At 46.2% G+C, this 24,729-nt stretch overlaps 2 protein-coding genes across 2 annotated transcripts in view; one reads left to right on the top strand and one right to left on the bottom strand.

The window, feature by feature from the left end:
• Positions 1 to 2,431, top strand: part of htr6 (5-hydroxytryptamine (serotonin) receptor 6) — a 1,179,750-nt gene extending 1,177,319 nt beyond the window's left edge. The window contains exon 3 of the mRNA XM_056300073.1: positions 2,075 to 2,431. Within this exon, the coding sequence (XP_056156048.1) occupies positions 2,075 to 2,431 (357 nt within the window). The remainder of the gene's footprint in view (positions 1 to 2,074) is intronic.
• Positions 2,432 to 3,436: 1,005 nt separating this feature from the next.
• The window catches only part of tmco4 (transmembrane and coiled-coil domains 4), a 542,127-nt gene continuing 520,834 nt past the window's right edge, over positions 3,437 to 24,729 (bottom strand). Inside the window, 9 exon segments of the mRNA XM_056300060.1 lie at positions 3,437 to 3,648; positions 3,651 to 3,957; positions 10,985 to 11,102; positions 16,543 to 16,660; positions 17,165 to 17,249; positions 18,463 to 18,529; positions 18,531 to 18,597; positions 19,601 to 19,765; positions 21,081 to 21,200. Of these exon segments, the coding sequence (XP_056156035.1) occupies positions 3,437 to 3,648; positions 3,651 to 3,957; positions 10,985 to 11,102; positions 16,543 to 16,660; positions 17,165 to 17,249; positions 18,463 to 18,529; positions 18,531 to 18,597; positions 19,601 to 19,765; positions 21,081 to 21,200 (1,259 nt within the window).

The raw sequence follows: 24,729 nt of genomic DNA, 5'->3' as shown, positions 1-24,729 counted from the left end.
GAGAAGGCTTACGACCATGTACCCTGGGGCACTCTGTGGGGGGTACTGCGGGAGAATGGGGTACCGGGGTAGTTCTACAAGCCACCCGGTCCTTGTATAACCAAAGAGAGCTGTGTCCATATTCTCAGCATAAAGTCAACCACATTTTCAGTGGGTGTCGGACTCCACCAAGGTTGTCTATTGTCTCCGATTCTGTTAGAGATACTCATGGACAGGATCTCAAGGCGCAGCTAAGGTGAGGAGTGTGTCCGTTTTGGGAACCTCAGAACTGCATCTCTGCTCTTTGCAGATGATGTGGTTTTGTTGGCTACATCAGAACGCGACCTCAAGTGCACACTGGGGTGGTTTGCAGCTGCGTGTGAAATGGCCAGGATGAGAGTCAGCACCTCCAAGTCTGAGGCCATGGTTCTCTACCGGAAAATGGTGGATTGCTCCCTCCGGGTTGGGGATGAGTTGTTGCCGCAAGTGAAGGAGTTCAAGTATCTCGAGGTCTTGTTCATGAGTGAGGGTAGGCTGGAGTGGGAGATTGACAGGTGGACTGATGCAGCATCAGCAGTAATGCAGATGTTGTACCGGACCATTGTGGTGAAGAGGGAGCTGAGCCAGAAGGCAAAGCTCTCAATTTATCAGTCAATCTTCGTTCCAACCCTCGCCTATGATCATGAGCTTTGGGTAATGACTGAAATGGTGAGATCGCAGGTACAGATCGTGGGTACGTGGCTCTGGTTTCCTCCCACTATCAAAAATACATGCGTGTTAGAGTTAATACTCCTGCCTGTGCCCCTGACCAAGGCAATGGAAAGAAGAACTGGAATTGGTCCCCGTGCGCTGGGCACTGTAGCTGCCCACTGCTCCTATACAATAGGATGGGTTAAATGCAGAGAACAAATTAAGAATACAAATCATTGTAAGAATCCGATAACAAAATAAAGTGGCTTTCTTTCTTCTAACAGAGCCCCAAATTCCTTTAAGATCCTTTAAGCCAGCATTTAAAGGATCTGCTACTAATGTCTTGTTGCCAGATACCAGAGGACACCTTTGAGGTCTTATGGCATCCATGCCTTGATCGGTCAGAGTGGTTTTGGCAGCACAAGGAGGACCTATACAATATTAAGCGGGTGGTTTTAATATGTTGGCTGATCGGTGTATGTATTAATTAATATGCTGTTGGAATTAATTGTGTGTATGTGCACTGTAAATTCTGTTGGGCTACAGGTGAATTTATTTATTGTGCTGTTGGCTGTAAGTCAGTGTACCTGCCAAGCTGGGAGAAAGGGGGGGGGTTATGCATCCGTGCCCAGAGGCCCATTTTCTCATAATCTGCCTGTGGTGGACAGTGGTCATCATGGGCACTCTTACAGGTCTGTGGCTACGTAGACCTATACACAGCAAGCTGTGCTGCACTGTGTGTTCTGACAACTGTCTACCATAGCCAGCATTATCTTTTTCATCAATTCGAACTACAGCAGCTCTTCTGTGGAATCAGACCAGAAAGGCTAGTCTTCGCTCCCCATGGGCATCAATGAGCCTTGAGTGTCCATGACCCTGTTGCCGGTTCGCCGGTTGTCCTTCCTTTGACTACTTTTGATAAGTACTGACCACTGCATAATGGGAACATCCCAAAAGACCTGCCATTTTGGAGATGCTCTGACCCAGTCGACTAGCCATCACAATTTGGCTTTTGTCAAAGTCGCTCAGATGCTTATGGTTGCCCATGTTTACAGCTTCCAACACATCAGCTTCAAGACTGACTGTTCACCTGCTGCCCAATATATCCCACCCCTTGACAGGGGCCACTGTAACGAGATAATCAACGTTATTCACTTACCTGTCAGTGGTTTTAATGTTTTGACTGATCCCAAGTTGTTTAATTTCTAGAGAATTATAGTCTAATAAAATTATTTCAAATTTTTAAGTGGGCTCATTTAGGGAGCCCTGGGGGTAACTGAAACTTTTCTAATCATAATGTGATGATTTCACAGCTCCACTGCATGGATATGAAGTGAAATGTACATCAAATGGACTCCTGACATATTAATGGCTGATATTGGACTTTACTCTCTTGTACTCTTAGGCGGTGTGCGAGTGTATTCCTCCAGCACTCTTTGATGGTATCACGTGGCTGGGCTACTGCAATAGCACTATGAACCCCATTATTTACCCCCTCTTTATGAGAGATTTCAAGCAGGCTCTAGGGAAGCTCCTGCCCTGCTGCTGCCCGCACTCACCCAGAAGACCTTCACCAGCACTCTCCCTTTCCCTCTGCAATTCAGGAGAGCCAAAACAAATCAGCCAGACCAGCACTCCTTCAGCTTCTGATCCAACCCATCTTCTTGCCACTGCTACAGACGCTGTTAACCTCTTGGATGCAGAGCATGCTGGGATTGAGCTGCCTTTGCTTCTACCCAATCAGGTAGACACGCTGGACTAAAGGTGATGAGAGAGAAAATGCCAACAAAGACATTGTTCCATACAACCGGATTCAAAGTAAACTGCTGCACAGATGCCATGCTTCGCTAAAGACTACTTTAGTAGTCTAGAGTTGAAAAGTTATACATCAAACCCCACATACTGTTAACTGGCACATCTTTGTCTACCATACTGAATTAATTGTCTGCTGGGAGACACCAAATGGTCCCAAAAATGGCTGTGGAGAAGATATCGAGAAACATTAAATGTACAGACTAATCCAGCCACTCGTCCCTACATATTTTTCTTCCTCATCATTGGATATTTGTTTCCTGCTTAAGAATGATGGGTTAATTTTATTAAGACAATTCCCCCCCTTGGTTGCCAGAATACAGTATAAGTAAGAAATCTTCTTACATATGAGCAGTTCTCTCATTCAGTAACGCAGGTATGGTCATCAGTGCCATAATAACTGGCTCTTCCCTTTGGTATGTATGGGAAAGAAAACAGAAGGGCTGCAGATTACTGCCACCAGCCTGATGGAATCAAACTGTGGTGATAATATTCACGACACGCAAGCCAAGACAGGGAAATAAGAGGAGGAAAGGATTGCATGACTTCTTCCTTGACGCATCTTATGAAGTAATAGTAAAACATTTTCAAGCTTCTTATCTAGTTTACAGGTTGATGGACATGACACAAATAAGGTTTGCAACACTTAATCTCACAGTTTATGAAAATAAACGTTTGTATTGTTGTTGTTTTTTTTAGAAAATTAAAGTGTTCTGTCTGAAAGTAATGAATTAGTTTTAAAAACAGTCGAAGGAGTTTCACATTGAAGTCATTTCTTCAGCATTGCCATTTGTGTCCACTCCACAGATGCCTTCGCTGTGCCTCACATTTCATTGTGTTGATAACCGAATGAAGATCATTTCAAACAAGCCTCTGATGTTGAGATTTAAAGTTTGGGAGGGAGAGATTACAAGGCTGTAGGTCCTTATTTAGTATGGTAGAGAAAAATGATTCTCTACCTGACAGGTTGCCCTTGTGTGTGTTTAGACTGCCAGTGTGAGTCATCCCAGCTCCGCCATGCATGCTCATCATCAAGGTCAGCTTCTGCACCATGAAACTGGGCATTAGGAGCACCACGTGGCTCATTATTAGTGTCATTCCCCTCAAAACTAAACAGCGAATTATCCCCAACTTCTTTTTCAACTTTACCTTCAGCATCATTCAGGAATCCAGCAGAGCTGAAATACCAGGGATATCCTAACCACCCCAAGTGTCCTCTGTCTTTACTTCCTAGATAATGTCTCCAGCCTTTCTGGTGCAGGTCTCATATTTCCCAGCTGAGCTGCATTCAGGCAATTCCTTCTGTGGTGACTGCTCTCTGAGATCTTGATCCAGGTTCTCCACTGTCCCCTCTAATATTGTTACAGGTTCCAAAGGTGCAACGCAGGCTGAGGCTCCTGGAACTTCTCTGGTGGGAACTCCCACTGCTACTAATATGGTGTCCATCTGACGCATGTAGTCTAAGTGACCCTTTACCTGAAAAGTAAAAACAATACCATTTGAATGTATTTGCATCAAGTGTGGGTTAAATTTCACTCTCCCTGTTGCATTTTTAAGAGATTTTTATTTTGAATTATTTTGTGCTTGTAGTGCTAATTGCTGTGATAACAGGTTTTCATGTTCACTTGTTATGTAACAACATATAATTGGTGTTATACATGTCACTCTTTTTTTTACAATTCAATTCAGTGCAACAAGCAGTCTCCAGTGCCTTTACTTTGCTCGTCTAAAGAACCACAATGCAGCTACCATGATTTCTACTTAATATTAGGATTCCGTGTAGAATTATAAAATGGCTGAAGTCTACTACTACTACTACTACTAATACTACTAATACTTTCGGCTGCTCCCGTTAGAGGGCGCCACAGCGGATCATCCGTTTCCATTTCTTCCTGTCTTCTGCATCTTCCTCTGTCACACCAGCCACCTGCATGTCCTCTCTCACCACATCCATAAACCTCCTCTTTGGCCTTCCTCTTCTCCTCTTCCCTGGCAGCTCCATATTCAGCATCCTTCTCCCAATATACCCAGCATCTGTCCTCCACACATGTCCAAACCATTTCAATCTTGTCTCTCTTGCTTTGTCTCCAAACCGTCCAACCTGAACTTTTCCTCTAATATAATCATTCCTAATCCTGTCCTTCTTCGTTACTCCCAGTGAAAATCTTATCATCTTCAACTCTGCCACCTCCAGCTCCTCCTCCTGTCTTTTCATCAGTGTCACTGTCTCCAAACCATATAACATAGCTGGTCTCACAACCATCTTGTAAACCTTCCCTTTAACTCTTGCTGGTACCCTTCTGTCACAAATCATTCCTGACATTCTTCTCCATCCACTCCACCCTGCCTGCACTCTCTTCTTCACCTCTCTACTGCACTCCCCATTACTTTGGACAGTTGACCCCAAGTATTTAAACTCATAGGCCTTCGTCACCTCCACTCCTTGCATCCTCACCATTCCACTGTCCTCCCTCTCATTGATGCATATGTATTCCATCTTGCTCCTACCGATTTTTATTCCTCTTCTCTCCAGTGCATACCTCCACCTGTCCAGGCACTCCTCAACCTGCACCCTACTCTCACTACAAATCAGATTGTCATCCGCGAACATCATCGTTCATGGAGACTCCTGCCTGATCTCGTCGATCAACCTGTCCATCACCGTTGCAAACAAGAAAGGGCTCTGAGCTGATCCTTGATGTAATCCCACCTCCACCTTGAACCCATCTGTCATTCCAACTGCACACCTCACCACTGTCACACTTCCCTCATACATATCCTGCACCACTCCTACATACTTCTCTGCAACTCCCGACTTCCTCATACAATACCACACCTCTTCTCTTGGCACGCTGTCATATGCTTTCTCTAAATCTACAAAGACACAATGTAACTCCTTCTGGCCTTCTCTATACTTCTCAATCAACATTCTCAAAGCAAACATCACATCTGTGGTGCTCTTTCATGGCATGAAACCATACTGCTGCTCGCTGATCATCACCTCTCCTCTTAAGCTTCTATCACTCTTTCCCATATCTTCATGCTGTGGCTGATCAACTTTATACCTCTGTAGTTGCTACAGTTCTGCACATCGCCCTTGTTCTTTAAGATTGGTACCAGTATGCTTCTTCTCCACTCCTCAGGCATCCCCTCACTTTCCAAGATTGTGTTAAACAATCTAGTTAAAAACCCCACTGCCATCTCTCCTAAACATCTCCATGCCTCCACAGGTATGTCATCAGGACCAACTGCCTTTCCACTCTTCATCCTCTTCATAGCTGCCCTCACTTCCTCCTTGCTAATCCGCTGAACTTCCTGATTCACTATCCCTACATCATCCAACCTTCTCTCTCTCATTTTCTTCATTCATCAGCCCCTCAAAGTACTCCTTCCACCTTCTTAGCACACTCTCCTCACTTTTCAGGACATTTCCATCTCTATCCTTGATCGCCCTAACTTGCTGCACATCCTTCGCAGCTCGGTCCCTCTGTCTAGCCAATCGGTACAAGTCCTTTTCTCCTTCCTTAGTGTCTAACCTGTCATACAACTCACCATACACCTTTTCCTTTGCCTTTGCCACCTCTCTCTTCGCTTTACGCTGCATCTCCTTGTACTTCTGTCAACTTTCTTCATCTCTCTGGCTATCCCACTTTTTCTTTGCAAACCTTTTCCTCTGTATAATTTGCTGTACTTCCTCATTCCACCACCATGTCTCCTGGTCTTCCTTCCTCTGTCCTGATGACACACCAAGTACCTTCCTAGCTGTCTCCCTCACTATTTCTGCAGTGGTTGCCCAGCCATCCAGCAACTCTTCACTACCACCCAGTGCCTGTCTTAACTCCTGCCTGAACTCCACACAACCGTCTTCCTTCTTCAACTTCCACCATTTGATCTTCGGCTCTTCCTTCACTCGCTTCCTCTTCTTGGGCTCCAAAGTTATCCTACAGACCACCATCTGCTGCTGCCTAGCTATGTTCTCCCCTGTCAACACCTTGCAGTCTCCAATCCCTTTCAGATTGCGTGTCCTACATGAGATATAGTCCACCTGTGTGCACCTTCCTCCACTCTTTTATGTCACCCTGTGTTCCTCCCTCTTCTTGAAATATGTATTCATCACCGCCATTTCCATCCTTTTCACAAAATCCACCACCATCTGTCCTTCCACATTTCTCTCCTTGACTCCATACCTTACCATCACCTCCTCATCACCTCTGTTCCCTTCACCAACATGTCCATTGAAGTCTGCTCCAATCACCACTCTCTCCTCCTTGGGTACCCTCTCCACCATGTCGTCCAACTCACTCCAGAACTCTTCTTTCTCTTCCATCTCACACCCAACTTGCGGGACATATGCGCTGATAACATTCAGCAATACACCTTCAATTTCCAGCTTCATAGTCATCACTCTGTCTGACACTCTCTTCACCTTCTGCACACTGTTGACATACTCTTCCTTCAGAATTACCCCTACCCCAGTAATGCAGGTATGCAAATATATAGAATGGCTGAAGTCTAAGTACTACTATATAAACATATATAAAATGGCGGAAGTCTAAGTGCTATTTTCGCAAAATATTGTTTTATTGTCAGTTTTATTTTTAACTACTGTGTGATTAAAAAAAGTTTGAAAAATACACAAAAAATATAGCCGCAAGCGGCACTTCTGGGGCTCAAGCCAACACAGACCATTAAGTTGAAAGCTTCAAAATCTGAATCAAAAATATCCACCAAATTTGGTGATGGTTGGACAAACTGTCCTCGATTTATGGCCAAATTTGCACCAGGCCCATGCACGTGTTTGGAAATGGTGGCGCCCCCTATTGAGCGAATTCAAAACAGTTTTACACACCTGGTTCAACATCATTATGAAACATATCCTGCAAGTTTTGTAATGATTAGACAAATAATTTCTGATTTATAGTCTGAGTTGTGTTATGCCACGCTCATTTTTTTGCATTTGTAGCGACCCCTAGTGGTCGATTTGAATGAAACTTTAAGAGTATGTTTCAGGTACTTATGTGAACATATCCTACATGTTTTGTGATGATTGGCACAACGGTCGTTGACTTTGGAAAACTAAATAAGACATCAACAAGCTTTATGCAACTTTTGAAAAGCTTGGTCCAATAATGAGCCACAGAAGATTTGGTAGCAAGTGGACCTATAGTTCAGGAAGAGATGTCAAAAATGTTTTTCAAAAACTTCTAAGTGGCAGAAAATCTGTTGAGGCAGACTTTAGTGGTTCTTGTGGCAAATTTGTACAGTGCTGATAGATGGATGGTTGTACCAAGTTTCGTGTAAATCGGTGTTACTGCATAGGAGTTATAAACTTTTCAAAGTTAACCTTTAATTATAGTGACCTCATCAGGCCGATTGAGGTTATATTTCTTGGGCAGCATTTGCACACAACTTCCAATCAATGGACATCTCATGTCTCTACCATTTACCATCTCACAGGAATTTGCGCAAACATTTCCGAATAGCTCCAAACAGAACCAGCTCTGATGTAGAACATAGTAGGAGATAGCAGCTGGGTGGTGTTTTTGAATCTTCGTTTTTGAGTTTGATGGGATTGAAGCTGTTGTCAGGCTATAGTCAGGGTTTGTTGGAGCAGAACACTTCCTGGTTTCACTCTCTGAGTTGTGATAGGTGGGTTAGCTGACACCGGTCACACACACTATTCACTAATATTGCCTTGCTGTGAAACTCTGAATCAGGGTTACTGCTCCTGTTAAGCTGTTGGTGGTTGTCATATACCGCCCGCCAGGGCGTCAATTGGGGAACTTTTTAGTCCAATCAGACATGTTACTTTCTGCCACTCCTGATAATGACACTACTGACTGTCATGGGAGACATGACTAAACCCAAGCGGCTGACTTCCTGTCACTTCTGTCCTCATTCGCCCTCAAACAGGTCTGCACCCCTCCCATACATAAAGCGGGCAATACTCTTGATCTTATTTTGACTCGGAACTGCTTCACAGCAAATCTGACCCTCTCCCCCCCCCCGTAAATTTTTCTGACCACTTCTTTATAAAATTCACAATCCCCTTACCGGAACATCCTCATGCTCCTTCGCAATTGGTCTCCTTCCACCATAATATCCGATCCCACACAGAGACACAACTTTCAAGGAGGTCTCGGCTACCATGCCTCCTTATAATGACTTCTCATTCCCTGTCAGCGAGGCTACAGGCACACTCTTCCTCAGTAGTCTCCTCTCTTAACCATCTCTCGCCTCTAACATCCAAACCTGCTCTCAACCCCCCCGATTTGATGAAATGATAAATGAATACAGCCTAAACTGTTTAAAACTTGGTTAAAGACATTCAGGGGTGAACAAGCTAACTGCAGGCTTGTGTTGTGAGGCAGTGACATAACGCCCTAAGCTCAGGACCAGTAAGAGTCCTGCAAGCCTTCAGTTGGGTCAGCTTGTTTCGGGGTGGGAAGCCGCAGCACACTGATCATTCATTAATATCCCCACATACAACACATTGAAAAGTCAGATGTTGGAGCATGCAGGTAGTGTAGCGGTCTATTCCATTGCCTTCCAACACGGGGATCGCCGGTTCGAATCCCAGTGTTACCTCTGGCTTGGTCGGGCATCCCTACAGACACAACTGACCTTTCGCAAAGTCCCGCCCTCCTTAGTTACTGTTGCTATGCCCGTCATGCATTTCAGAACTACCCAGGAAGTAGCCGGAAGACACCAAAACATGAAGGAAGAAATCAGCGCATTGTGTGGGTAACAGTAATAAGACGTTAGCGGTATTAGCTAGCTTAGCTTGGAGCAGACAGGGCATTTTTGTTGATTCTGGATGGATGAAGCTGGCCATGGGGTCTGCTATACTGCCAAATCTATTGCCCACATTGCGCTTCTTGCGTTCTGGGTTTGGGGAAGGGAAAGAAAATTACACCCCTCCAAACTTCTCACATATCTAGTCTCCGGTCTGCAGATCCCATAGGCCCACCGTTTCAGCATGTTGCTGTGTGTTTGAAAGCTTGACGGACCGTTGCTAAGGTAGGATTGGACAAGGATCGTTATGGGGCGGTACTTTGCGAAAGGTCAATTAGCCGTGTCTGCAGGTGGGAGGCCAGATGTGGGTATGTGTCCTGGTCACTGCACTAGTGCCTCCTCTGGTCAGTCGGGGCGCCTGTTCAGGGGGGAGGGGAACTGGAGGGAATAGCGTGATCCTGCCACGTGCTACGTCCCCCTGGTGAAACTCCTCACTGTCAGGTGAAAAGAAGCGGCTGGTGACTCCACATGTATGGGAGGAGACGTGGTAGTCTGCAGCCCTCCCCGGATCAGCAGAGGGGGTGGAGCAGAGACCGGGACGGCTCGCAAGAGTGGGGTGATTGGCCGGATACAATTGGGAGAAAAAGGGGGGACAAATCAGATGTTTTTACTTGCCAGTATTAAAATATGCGTTTCATCAAACCCATTTCCAACTGAATGGATTTGTGTAACATCTGAAAGAGAAGATAGTGTACTCCATACTGCATTACTACCATCCAATTCAATTAGTAATTTACCTGAATTAAGTATGACAATAATTAATAAGCACAGTATGACACAAGAAACAAAGCATTTTTTCCGCTCTTAAAACATTTCCTGCCGCAGATGAATCTGAACCACTCCATATCTGAACTCCTCCTCATCAGTACGCCTCCTCATCATGTGAGCTCAGCACTAACACTACCAGTGAAGCAGCTGCACAACTCAAACATGCACCGCTCCTTACTGGAAATTACTCTTTCTTTCTTTCTTTCTTTCGTTCTTTCTGGATTGTGTCTCCATTTTTCTCCCCAATTGTACTTGGCCAATTATCCCCCTGTTCCAAGCCATCCCGGTTGCTGCTCCACCCCCTCTGCTAATCCGGGGAGGGCTGCAGACTACCACATGCCTCCTCTCATACATGTGGAGTCACCAGCCACTTCTTTTCACCTGACAGTGAGGAGTTTCACCAGGGGGACGTAGCACGTGGGAGGATAACACTATTCCCCCAGTTCCCCCCTGAACAGGCGCTACAGGAGGCGCTAGTGCAGCGACAGGACACATACCCACATCTGGCTTCCCACCTGCAGACATGGCCAACTGTGTCTGTAGAGATGCCCGACCAAGCCGGAGGTAACGCGGGGATTCGAACCGGCGATTCCCATGTTGGTAGGCAACGGACTAGACCCCCTTACCACCCGGACGCCCTCAGAAATCACTTTTTCTAATAGGGCCAGAAAGGAATGAAGTCAGTTCTCGAGGATGGGTGGATGGTTGGATGTGGTCCTGCATGTAAATAATTGTGACGATGACGCCACCCCCCTAACAAACAAATGATACAGACATGCAAAACATTCTGAATCACGTCAGATGGAAGCATGAGCAACTTGTTTGTTGGTTTTAAGTTATTTGTAGTTAGCCAGCATTTTGAATGGTTTATTTGCAAATAAGCATGAAAAATGACTCATAAATGTTGGGTGTATATAACCTGAAATGAGCGCTAACTCACCACAGACGACAGATCCACATTGAATATGCAGCAATTACTGACGTTGATTGGCTGCAGCCCAGCAACAGACAGCTGTGCAGCTGAGCTTCGGTACAGGAATCCCAGCAGCCAGTCCCCTCTGTCACGTGGATATTTTAAAAATGTCAACACATTTCTACAAAACCATTCAGAAAATGTTCAATGTTTTTCAGTCATTAGGTAGATTATATCCAGTATCACATATGAGAGCTACTTTATCAGGGGAATCTCCCCTGCATTTCAGCCATCCTAGCTGTGTGGCTAAGAGCAGTGGGCAGCCTCTGTGCAGCACCCAGGGACCAACTCCAGTTCTGACCATACAAACAACTTTATTAACCCCGCTAGGGGCAAATTGTGCGGAGCAGCTTGTTGTACACAAAAACACAGTTACATGCAAACAAATAACACAAACAAAAAATAATAAAACTTCAGGGAGCTAAATGTGTAATAAAATGTATCCTATCTACAAGTGACTGATAAGACTGGTAGGCTAGGTAAACTTGGTAAACACAAACAATCAGATCACGAAGAACAAACACTACTGAGAATGTAGCAGTCGAACTGCAGGGGCCATGACTGATTTACAACTGCCACATTATTTCCTCATTGTACAGGGTACAGTGAATGTGTTCTCTGCATGTAACCATCCTACTGTACAGGAGCAGTGGGCGGTGCCCGGGGACCAACGCCAGTTCTACCTTCCATTGCCTTGCTCAGGGGCACAGGTATGACTATCAACCCTAACATGCATGTCTTTTTGATGGTGGGAGGGAACCCACACAGACATGGGGAGAACATGCAAACTCCACACAGAGAGGACCTGGGATGGCCTGGGGTTCGAACCCAGGACCTCCTTGCTGTGAGGCAACAGTGCTAACCACTGGGCCACCTGGGCCACCCCAGGGTCAGGGTCAGCAACACAGTGTCGTCGGAAAATCTGACCAAATAGCTGCCCTCCTGAGTGCTCCTGCATCCATCAGCATACTTAATAAAAAAGTAAGGGCGAAAGCACGCATCCCTGTGGTGAGCCTGTGGATATAGCTACAGGGTCTGACAGACAGCCATTTACAGACACCCTCTGCTCTCTGTCAGTCCAGAAGTCCAAGATCCATAACACAAGCTGTTGAGGCCAATTCAAATCACATAGCAACCTGTCTATTAAAAGATGCGGCTGCATCATATTGAATGCTGATGAAAAGTCAGCAAACAAAAGTCTGTCACAGGCTCGCGGCTTTTCCAACTGCCTCTACAGGTTATTAAGTATAAAAAGTCTTGCATCCTCCACACCTCTCCCTGCCTGGTGAGCAAATTGCAGTGGATAAAGTTTTCCATCCACAGCTAACAAAACAAGGTTTTTAACAGTTTTCTCAGAGATTTTCATGATTATTGATGTCAGCACGACTGGTCTAAAATCATTAAGTTGTGTAGGATTGGTGCTCTTGGGGACAGAAATCACAGAAGAAGACTTCCAGATAGCAGGGGTTTGGGTACAATCAAGTGACATCTGGAAGATATGGTGGAGGACACCGCTAAGCTGGTCAGCACAGTATCGCAATGTGCGTCCACAGATGTAATGTGGACCAGGGGCCTTCCTGATGTTTACCCGTTATAACAGATCTCTAACACATTCCTGACTCACATCACAGCTGGAAGAGAGAGACTCTCTAAGACCAGAGATGCTTTCACAAAGTCCTGTTTTTCAAAGCGGGAATAAAAGTCATTTTAAATATTGGGGAGATCAGTGTCATATGTTCCCTGAGCTTTCAAAGCTTTTCTGTCACTGTCTGTCTGAGTGATTGAGGAAATACATTTAATCCCCGTCCAAGCTGTCTGCAGATCACCGCTGCTGTCCCTATGTTCCATCCTTTCCTTATATGCTGTTTGAGCTTCTCGTGCCTCCTTCCTTACTGCCTTGGCAACTTCCTTCTTTTCTGGGCTATTCCCTCTTCTTCTTGCTTATGATATTTTTAAGTTCTTTAGTAAACTATAGTTTGTTTTTAGGGAAAACTAGTGTTTTTACAGGTGATGCTGGAGTCCACACAGCAGGATATGTAGGAAGAAACAGTTTGTGTCAGTTCATCTACGTCAGAGCAGGAACTATGGAAGACCTCCAACCTGTACAACCAAAGCAAGCTTGTAAGCTGTCGATGCTGTTCTGCGTCCAGCATTTCACCGTTTTTACTATTTGCTCTCATCATTTACAAATGGGCTTGTAGATCGGAAGAAGTACACTACTGCAGTAGGGTGCTCAAAGGGAGGCCTAGGCAGGGATCTGAAAGCGCCAGGCACTGAGCCATAGCCCAGGTCAGCAAGGGAGTTCTTTTTACTAGTTGCACAGGTGACACACTGTTCATGTTTTCAGTGACTCATGTAGCTGGAAGTGATTGACTACCACTACCACTACTACTACCACTACTACTACTACTACTACTACTACTACTACTACTACCACTACTACTACTATGTTCGGCTGCTCCCATTAGGGGGCGCCACAGCGGATCATCCGTTTCCATCTCTTCCTGTCTTCTGCATCTTCCTCCGTCACACCAGCCACCTGCATGTCCTCCCTCACCACATCCACAAACCTCCTCTTTGGCCTTCCTCTTCTCCTCTTCCCTGGCAGCTCCATATTCAGCATCCTTCTCCCAATATACCCAGCATCTCTCCTCCACACATGTCCAAACCATCTCAATCTTGTCTCTCTTGCTTTGTCTCCAAACCGTCCAACCTGAGCTGTCCCCCTAATATTCCTTCCTAATATTCCCCCTAATGTTCCTAATCCTGTCCTTCTTCGTTTGGGAAGTGACTGCACTCTCCTCAGATAAGTTCTGGAGGGTCGGGTGAAAGAGCGTCTAGTCTGTTGGTCACCTCAGTGATCAGCTGAGTGGCTGAAGAGACGTTCACCTGTGACAAATGTAAAGAAGGGTGAAGAAAAGCTGGGGAAACTCCCTCGGCAGGTAGAAGGGGTGAAGTGAGGTGGATAGCAGCTCAAGGTCGGGGAAACATTTTCTCCCAGACCATGACAGTGTTACAGTACCTCTCATTATTGTAAAGGCATACACCGCCTCTAGTGGATTTGGTTGTCATGACAGGTGACCGATCCATTTGAACAAGGTACCTAAAGCCTCTGATGTGTAGATCCTTGTAGCAATCCACGTCTCCCAGCCATGTCTCACTCGGTAAAGCCAGCAGGCATGTCCCTCTAAAATCAAACTCACATCTAGTGCAAGTCTCCAGTTCATCCATCTTGTTGCAAATGGATGGTACGTTCGTGAGAAGAATAGTTGGGAGCGGTGGGAGCCGGTGTCTCTCACTTGGTCCATATTTGCTCAATCTGCGTTGAATGCCTCCCCTCCTCCCTCTCTTCGTCCGCTGCTTTTTGGACACTGTCCCGCTTACTGCAGCATTTAAGCTACGAATTGTAGTGATAGGGGAACGTATAAGTTCTTTTTTTTCTGCCATGCCTTGCTCAGGGGCACAGACAGGAGTATTAACCCTAACACACATGTCTTTAATGGTGGGAGGAACTCAGAGCACCCAGCGAAAACCAACACAAACACTGAGAGAAAATACAAACTCCACACAGAAAGACTTGTGGCCTGGGGTATGAAACCAGGACCTTCATGCTGTGAGGCAACAGCGCTACCACTGGGCCACCAAAGACGTACAGTTTTAAAAAAAGAACAATACACTTAATACAAAATATGCATTAAACAGCTCAAAAGCCCACTTCATGGTTCGACTCTTCATGTACTGTCAGTATAAATGTGATGAGACTGTCAGGTTATGTTCACAGACTCTTCATGTACTGTAAGTATAAATGTGATGAGACTGTCAGGTTATGTTCACAGACTCTTCATGTACTGTAAGTATAAATGTGACATAGACACACACACACAACACAACCACACGCACACGCACACGCACACAACACACAGAACAAACACATACACACTCACACACACACACGCTCACACACACACTAAGAGAGAGGTGGAGTGGTCAAAAGTCAGCTGACGCCTAACTAGGGTCCATGCTGACAAGGCTCGTTGCCACAAGTGCAACAAGTCTTTTGCATGTGAGGGCAGAAACACAAACAGTCTTTCAAACGTCCAGTATCCAAATACAGGGGGTGCCCTGGTGGCTCACCTGGTAGAAGGGTACCACATAAGGCTGAGCCCTTACTGCAGCGGCCTGGGTTCGAATCCCGCCCGGGCCCTTTTCTTCATGTCATCCCCTCTCTCTTCCCTGTCTCTCTCTCTCTCTCTGCCCTGCCTCTCCTGTCTCTCTCTCTCTCCCTCTCCCTCTCCTACCTCTCTCCCTCCCCTGTCTCTCTCTCTCTCCCTCCCCTGCCTCTCCTATCTCTCTCTCTCCCTCCCCTGCCTCTCCTATCTCTCTCTCTCCCTCCCCTGCCTCTCCTGTTTCTCTCTATCTCCCCTGCCTCTCCTGTCTCTCTCTCTCTGCCCTGCCTCTCCTGTCTCTCTCTCCCTCCCCTGCCTCTCCTGTTTCTCTCTCTCTCCCCTGCCTCTCCTGTCTCTCTCTCTCTCCCCTGCCTCTCCTGTTTCTCTCTCTCCCTCCCCTGCCTCTCCTGTCTCTCTCTCTCTGCCCTGCCTCTCCTGTCTCTTACTCTCTCTCCTGTCTCTCTCTCTCCCTCCTGCCTCTCCTACCTCTCTCTCTCCCCTGCCTCTCCTGTCTCTTACTCTCTCTCCTGTCTCTCTCTCTCTCCCTCCCCTGCCTCTCCTGTTTCTCTCTCTCTCCCCCGCCTCTCCTCTCTCTCTCTCTCTCTCTCTCTCCCTCCCCTGCCTCTCCTACCTCTCTCTCTCTCCCTCCCCTGCCTCTCCTGTCTCTCTCTCTCGCTCTCCTGTCTCTCTCTCTCTCCCCTGCCTCTCCCGTCTCTCTCTCTCTCCACTATCGCTATCAAGTAAAGGCGGGAAATTCCAAAAAATAATCTTAAAGAAAAAAGTGCATCAAATACAGGCAAGAAATGCTGTTCTGGACTGCCGAGAATGTAGATCATCTGTCGTTGTCCATCCACCTCAGGTGTGTTGTGCATGCTAGCAGCCTACAGCCCACATGGGCTTACATAAATTATACACACAGGGTTAAATGTGAAAAGCAACGCTGTGTCCAGACATGAGGAAACAAAACCAGGTTCATTTTGTTCTTCATCTGTAGTTTCTCTCACAGAACAGCAGAGAGAAGTGATACGAGCAGCGCTGAAGCAGCACTCACTATGCTCAGAGACGTGTTGCTATGACTGTTAAAGCTTGGTCATCAGCGACACCCACCACAGAGCATTGACTGACTGCTGGAAAACCTGCACGACTTAAAAGAAAAGAGAAACAGAACAGCAGAATCACCTTACTGGGCAACACAACCAGACTGGAGTGATTCTTCTTGAGTTGGGTCGGCCTCAGTACAGCAAAAGAACGAGATACAAATCAGACACGCAAAAGAAAACCCAGGTTTGGGCCGGCAGTCTGAACGTAGCCTCAGAGTCAGGGCCAACAGTGTGGATATTTACTACAATCCTGGAATACCTGCAGTATCCATTTACTATTTTGCCGGCCACTACTTTGGTCATTCTCTCCCAGGCCTTCTCTGAGCCATCCACCGGTGCCCCCAGGAGAAAGACGTCCTCCACCACTCCTTCACTACCTGACAAACGAGATACAAACAAACACAAAAAAATGACTCACAGTTTAGAAGAACTGAGTAGAAGTATTTGTAGCAAGGTGAAATTCATGCCTGAGATAAGTGATACGGTCTTTACAGATCCAGTCAATGCATAGCCACACAGACGGACAGGGTTCACGGTCATCAGCTAATAGTTTTGGTGGAACAGCAAACAAATGAGGACTATTTCAGAGACTGTAGAGTAGTTAGGTCCCTTTTAGGTGGAACCACCTCGACCCCCAGCAGCCAAGTAGTGCATTCCTCCCTGAGCCCTCTCTCTCTCCTGGGTTTTCTTCTTCTCACTCTCCCTTGCCACTCCGGTACGTTTGATATGTGTAAAGTCTTTGCTGAAAGGCTGACTAGATAGCTTCTTCTTCTTAAAATACACGATTTAGAAAAATACAACAATTATTAGATGAATAATAAAGTTATTTGGTCTAAGACGATGGCTTGTCTTCTGGCTTTCTGTCTGAGCAGTAGTCATACCTTGGTCGTTGGCAAGCTCCTGTAGACAAAAGTAGATCACTCTGGCTCCCAGACTGAACCCTATGAGACTGACAGGCCGCTTCCCCTTGAAATGCGGACACAGAGGGAGACAAGAACATGTACCAGTGATAAAGAGCCTCCCTTTTATTGTCCTCCTTCCTCATCACTTTACAAAGACTTACTTCTGACTCACTCTCTCCCTTTATTTCAATCTGCTAACGCCTCAGGTTGAGCAGATAAAACCTGACTTTCCAAGGTGCAGCAGCCGGTTCCTATCCTGAGCTGGAAGAGCACAATCTGCAAAAATGAACTTCCAAAGTTCTTGTACCTATTACAGAGTATCCCCTTATTCCCCCTGCCTTGAGATTTGGTCACAGTTCCGTGATCATTTTGGTGTTAAAGACTCTTCTATATTTCATCCCATACATATATAATAACCCCGTGCCCCCCCCCCCCCCGACTCTGGACCGATATTATCTTGTGGAAAAACAAAGGTCCAACAAGCTTTGCTAATCATGAAAACACTGTCTTCTGCAGCTTCAGTAACCTTTTTCTTCTCTGGTATACTTTATTGATCCCCGTGGGGAAATTCTGCTCTGCATGTAACCCATCCTAGCTGTGTAGCGAGGAGCAGGGGGCAGCCGCCGTGCAGCCTCTGGGGACCAACTCAGTTCATCTTGCCGTGCCTCGGTCAGGGGCACAGACGCGAGTACTAACCCTAACATGCATGTCTTTTTCTCCCCAATTGTACTTGGACAATCACCCCACTCTTCCGAGCCATCCCGGTCTCTGCTCCACCCCCTCTGCTGATCCGGGGAGGGCTGCAGACTACCCAAAAGGGCTGCAGACTACCACCAGCCACTTCTTTTCACCTGACAGTGAGGAGTTTCACCAGGGAGACGTAGCGCATGGGAGGATCACACTATGCCCTCCAGCTCCCCTCCCCCCTGAACAGGCGCCCCGACTGACCAGAGGAGGCGCTAGTGCGGCGACCAGGACACATACCCACATCCGGCTTCCCACCCGCAGACACGGCCAATTGTGGCTGTACGGATGCCCGACCAAGTTAGAAGTAACACAGGGATTCGAACTGGCGATCCTCATGTTGGTAGGCAACAGAATAGACTGCTACGCTACCCGGATGCCCCTGTTTCAGATCTTTTTTTCCTCATTCTAGGTAAAGAAAAGAATCAAGCCAAGTCAACAAGGAGAGGTGTGTTTACACCACCTCTGTAAACACAGTAAAGACTACAGTACACACTGTGCATCCACATTATTTAGAGGAAATAAAGTGGTACCTGCTGCCTGCTTCTCAACACCTGGGCCAGGTTTTTCCCCACCTCTGCTGAGCGGCTCAGACACACACCAGGGGTGGTCGATGACGCTGGCCACCGCCAGCAGAGGTGCAGGCCATGTCAGGGCTGTCATGATGCCTTGGTAGAGAAATGGTGTAGAGGATAATGGTTTAATAACAAAACTCAGCGCAACCACAGGGGGACAGTCCATCCATCCATCATCCAAACCACTTATCCTGCTCTCAGGGCCGCGGGGATGCTGGAGCCTATCCCAGCAGTCATTGGGCAGCAGGTGGGGAGAGACCCTGGACAAGCCGCCAGGCCTTTACAGGGCCCACACACACACACACACACACACACACACACACACACACACACACACACACACACACACACACACACACACACACACACACACACACACACACACACACACACACCTACATAGGGACAATGTAGTACGGCCGATTCACCTGACCTACATGTCTTTGGACTGTCGGAGGAAACCGGAGCACCCGGAGGAAACCCACGCAGACATGGGGAGAACATGCAAATTCCACACAGAGGACGACCCGGGACGACCCCCCAAGGTTGGACTACCCCGGGGCTTGAACCCAGGACCTTCTTGCTGTGAGGTGCTAACCACTGCGCCACCGTGCCGCCCCAGGAGGATCCATCAATTATTCAATCAAGTTGCATTTTATATAGCACCTTCCTAGTTGCAACAGCCACTCAAATCACTTTACAATTAATTAATTCACACACACAAAATAACTTCAGTCCTGAACTCTGTGTGAGCACAACAACCCTCTCAGATTAGCACTTGCACATAAACACAGATTACATTACATTACATTACAGTCATTTAGCCGATGCTTTTATCCAAAGCAACTTACAATAAGCGCATTTAATGTAGGAAATCAGGAGAACTGCTAGTCGTCAGAGGTCATAAGTGCATCTAAACAAGCATTTAAGAGCAAAACCAGTGCTAAAGTAAAAGTGCAAGAAAGAGATTTTGCTAAGAACAAGTAACAGGGTAGTAGTAACAGATCAGGTTGCTCTTGAGCTCTTTTACAAATACTAACTCACTAGACAAAATGGAGGCACCACCTGAATGACTGTTAGGAGTGTTGTGTCCTACCTGAGAGAACGGTGTATTTGAGAGCCTCCTGGGCCACCATGCTGACAAGTCCGTCAAACAGAGAGGCCATGACAGAGCCAAGGTCCCTGAGGAAGCGGGACTCCCAAACCAGACAGTATTGCTCCCCACACTGCCCAAGGCTGCACCATGGAGCCTGGAAGGAACCTGGATGGGAGGTGCGGGAGGGCATGACCAAGCAGTTCAGGGACACAAAAGGCCAATTCATACTTTCCACATTCGTGTGTCCTTTTTTTTTATTATTATTTTTACAAATCTTTATTAATACAATAGATTTAGTACACACAGGACAGTATACAGAATGAACATGAACAAAGGAGGCAGGGGTACACTACATTACACTAAGCTATTAAAAGACACACATAAATTACGTTTGACAGCCTTTTTGTTTGTAGAAGAAATAAGTTTCACATATTCTTCAAATTTCTTTCAAGTGAACAATGAAAAAAAAAAGGTTTTTTGTTTGTGAATTTGGTTTTGTGAATAACATTTTGGCAATATTATGAACAGATTTATCATGAAAAAAATATTTGTCATCTATTTTGGGTGTTTAAAGAAAATAAGTACTACATCCTTCCATAATAAAAAATAGTCTTTGAAAAGATGATCAATGACAAATATGCAAATGTGTTGCCAGAATGTGTTGGTGTGAGAACAAAGGTGTTGCCAGAACGTGTTGGTGTGAGAACAAAGGTGTTGCCAGAACGTGTTGGTGTGAGAACAAAGTTGTTGCCAGAATGTCTTGGTGTGAGAACAAAGGTGTTGCCAGAATGTGTTGGTGTGAGAACAAAGGTGTTGCCAGAACATGTTGGTGTGAGAACAAAGTTGTTGCCAGAATGTGTTGGTGTGAGAACAAAGGTGTTGCCAGAATGTCTTGGTGTGAGAACAAAGTTGTTGCCAGAATGTGTTGGTGTGAGAACAAAGGTGTTGCCAGAATGTGTTGGTGTGAGAACAAAGGTGTTGCCAGAACGTGTTGGTGTGAGAACAAAGTTGTTGCCAGAATGGGTTGGTGTGAGAACAAAGGTGTTGCCAGAATGTGTTGGTGTGAGAACAAAGGTGTTGTCAGAATTTGTTGGTGTGAGAACAAAGGTGTTGCCAGAATGTGTTGGTGTGAGAACAAAGGTGTTGCCAGAACATGTTGGTGTGAGAACAAAGGTGTTGCCAGAATGTGCTGGTGTGAGAACAAAGGTGTTGCCAGAACGTGTTGGTGTGAGAACAAAGGTCCTGCCAGAACATGTTGGTGTGAGAACAAAGGTGTTGCCAGAACATGTTGGTGTGAGAACAAAGGTGTTGCCAGAATGTGTTGGTGTGAGCGGACTTTCAGCAGGACTGTCTTAACTGATGTGCCAAATCTTCTAGCTGTTAGAAAAGTGTAATTACACTTCAATCTTCTATACAACAGTACCAGGTCCAATTCTAACCCTGTGCATGAGTCTGCTGGGAGAGAATGGGGCTGACTTACTATATTTGCCAGTACAGAGCCAGCCAGTCACTGCTATGGTTAGGTGGAGGTGCTTCCCAGAACTCAAAGGCAGGAATTCGAATTCCTCTATGGCTCCAACACACTTGTTCATTTTATAGCCTGCAGAGAGACAGAGAGACAATGAGAGTGAAAGACAATGAGAGAAAGACGAAGAGCAGCCATTCTGTGGAGGGGAAGCAGTGCTAAACCACGGTTTCCAGGGCTTAGCCTGAAGTCCAAACACCCCTTCCTTCCTGGCATACAACACCTGCTCAGCTCATAAACAAACACTGTCCTGACTGGGGATTTCATCATACATGTTGTGCTGTGCCATGTTAGACCCATGTAAGTGGGTGAATATTTGGACCTGAGGAAATCTGTTAGTGTCCCAACACTAGAGATGTGTCTTTTAAACAGCTAAATATTAACAAAGGTTCTAAAAGTTTAGAAAAGTGCCAAAATATTTAAACACAATGAGAAAAAAACAAACGTCCGCTGACCTTAATAAAATTTACTACAATTTCAATTTCCGGTGTGCTATTCTGACTGATGTTAGGCATAAGCACCAGTTTAACATGCTTTTTAATTATTATATTTTACCGCGCGCCCCTGACAGCAGGCTCAGCGGTTCGGATAATGGATGGAGGTTCTATTATCTCATGTTTCTTGACCAGGGGCCTGTCTCACAAAACAGTTTAAACGTAGTCCGGGTTCCCAACTGGGTTTCAGCTTCACATACCCTAACAAACGTGTTCACGGCTCAGTGGTACCACCACACTGGGCAAAACCTTCTGCGTCAGCCAGATTACAGGAGTCATCTAAAAGTCTAACGTTCACAGCAAACAACCAACTGTGTGAAACTTCAAGTTCAGCTTTATTTTCATATAGTTCATGTAGATGGTGCTGTGGGCGGTAGCCTCGGTTCTGCGGTACTGTTTCTGTTTTGTCTGTTTAGTTTGCTGCGCCCACTCACTGGTCACATACAGCAGGGAAGAACTTCCCAGCTGTCCACTGGATAAACTGGACAGACTTTTGTACCGACTTTAACTGAACATTTTAATGAACGTCTTGCCCAGGTCTTGATCGGTACAGACCTGTGAAGGGGGAAGTGGGCTGGAGCGCTCGTTAAACCGTGACAGCGGGGATTTAGAACCGCGCTCCCGTGAGTGCACCTGGCGAAAGTCCACTCTCTGGCCAACAAGATGGACTAACTGCCGCTGCTAAACAGAAAAAAACTCAAGACTTTTCCAGATCTGCCACCATGTGTCTCGCTGAAACCTGGCTTTCACACTGGCCAACCCCCCCCCCCCCCAAAAAAAACCCCGCTAATGTCAGCCTTTGGTCAATGTAAAGAAGTGGATGTCAGCGGGGGTTTTTTTGGCCAGTGTGAAGACCTTTATCACTGACAGTAAACCATTCCATTCACCACGGGAATCTTCATCATGTATTCTGGTGGGTGTCTATACCCACCCCAGGCCTGTGCTAAAGACGCTGTATTTCATCATGTAATATGGTGGGTGTCGAAACCCAACCCAGACCTGTGTTAAAGAGGCTGTATTTCATCATGTATTCTGGTGGGTGTCTATACCGACCCCAGACCTGTGTTAAAGAGGCTGTATTTAATCATGTATTCTGGTGGGTGTCTATACCCACCCCAGGCCTGTGTTACAGAGGCTGTATTTTATCATGTATTCTGGTGGGTGTCTATACCCACCCCAGACCTGTGTTAAAGAGGCTGTATTTCATCATGTATTCTGGTGGGTGTCTATACCCACCCCAGGCCTGTGTTAAAGAGGCTGTATTTCATCATGTATTCTGGTGGGTGTCTATACCCACCCCAGGCCTGTGATAAAGACGCTGTATTTCATCATGTATTCTGGTGGTTGTCCATACCCACCCCAGGCCTTTGTTAAAGACGCTGTATTTCATCATGTATTCTGGTGGGTGGCTATACCCAACCCCAGGCCTGTGATAAAGATGCTGTATTTCATTATGTATTCTGGTGGGTGTCTATACCCACCCCAGGCCTGTGATAAAGACTCTGTATTTCATCATGTAATCTGGTGGGTGTCTATACCCACCGCAGACCTGTGATAAAGACGCTGTATTTCATCATGTATTCTGGTGGGTGTCTATACCCACCCCAGGCCTGTGATAAAGACGCTGGGTTTCATCTTGTATTCTGGTGGGTGTCTATACCCACCCCAGGCCTGTGATAAAGACACTGTATTTCATCATGTATTCTGGTGGGTGGCTATACCCACCCCAGGCTTGTGTTAAAGACGCTGTATTTCATCATGTAATCTGGTGGGTGGCTATACACACCCCAGGCCTGTGTTAAAGAGGTTGTATTTCATCATGTATTCTGGTGGGTGTCTATACCCACCCCAGGCCTGTGCTAAAGAGGCTGTATTTCATCATGTATTCTGTTGGGTGTCTATACCCACCCCAGGCCTGTGTTAAAGAGGCTGTATTTCATCATGTATTCTGGTGGGTGTCGATACCCACCCCAGGCCTGTGTTAAAGACGCTGTATTTCATCATGTAATCTAGTGGGTGTCTATACCCACCCCAGGCCTCTGATAAAGACAATGTATTTCATCATGTATTCTGGTGGGTGTCTATACCCACCCCAGGCCTGTGTTAGAGAGGCTGTATTTTATCATGTATTCTGGTGGGTGTCTATACACACCCCAGGCTTGTGTTAGCGAGGCTGTATTTCATCATGTAATCTGGTGGGTGTCTATACCCACCGCAGACCTGTGTTAAAGAGGCTGTATTTCATCATGTAATCTGGTGGGTGTCTATACCCACCCCAGACCTGTGTTAAAGAGGCTGTATTTCATCATGTATTCTGGTGGGTGTCTTACCCACCCCAGGTCTGTCATAAAGACACTGTATTTCATCATGTATTCTGGTGGGTGTCTATACCCACCCCAGGCCTGTGTTAGCGAGGCTGTATTTCATCATGTATTCTGGTGGGTGTCTATACCCACCCCAGGCCTGTGTTAAAGACACTGTATTTCATCATGTATTGTGGTGGGTGTCTATACCCACCACAGACCTGTGTTAAAGAGGCTGTATTTCATCATGTATTCTGGTGGGTGTCTATACCCACCCCAGGCCTGTGTTAAAGAGGCTGTATTTCATCATGTATTCTGGTGGGTGTCTATACCCACCCCAGGTCTGTGTTAAAGACACTGTATTTCATAATGTAATCTGGTGGGTGTCTATACCCACCCCAGGCCTGTGTTAAAGACACTGTATTTCATCATGTAATCTGGTGGGTGTCTATACCCACCCCAGGCCTGTGTTAAAGACACTGTATTCATAATGTAATCTGGTGGGTGGCTATACCCACCGCAGACCTGTGCTAAAGAGGCTGTATTTCATCATGTATTCTGGTGGGTGGCTATACCCACCGCAGGTCTGTGATAAAGACGCTGTATTTCATCATGTATTCCGGTGGGTGGCTATACCCACCCCAGGCCTGTGCTAAAGAGGCTGTATTTCATCATGTAATCTGGTGGGTGTCTATACCCACCCCAGGCCTGTGTTAAAGAGGCTGTATTTCATCATGTATTCTGGTGGGTGTCTATACCCACCCCAGGCCTGTGTTAGCGAGGCTGTATTTCATCAAGTAATCTGGT

This window comes from Lampris incognitus, chromosome 2 (genome assembly GCF_029633865.1).
Source record: "Lampris incognitus isolate fLamInc1 chromosome 2, fLamInc1.hap2, whole genome shotgun sequence".
NCBI lineage: Eukaryota > Metazoa > Chordata > Actinopteri > Lampriformes > Lampridae > Lampris > Lampris incognitus.
Note: the sequence above shows the minus strand (reverse complement) of the source record. Positions and strands in the feature narration are given on the sequence as shown.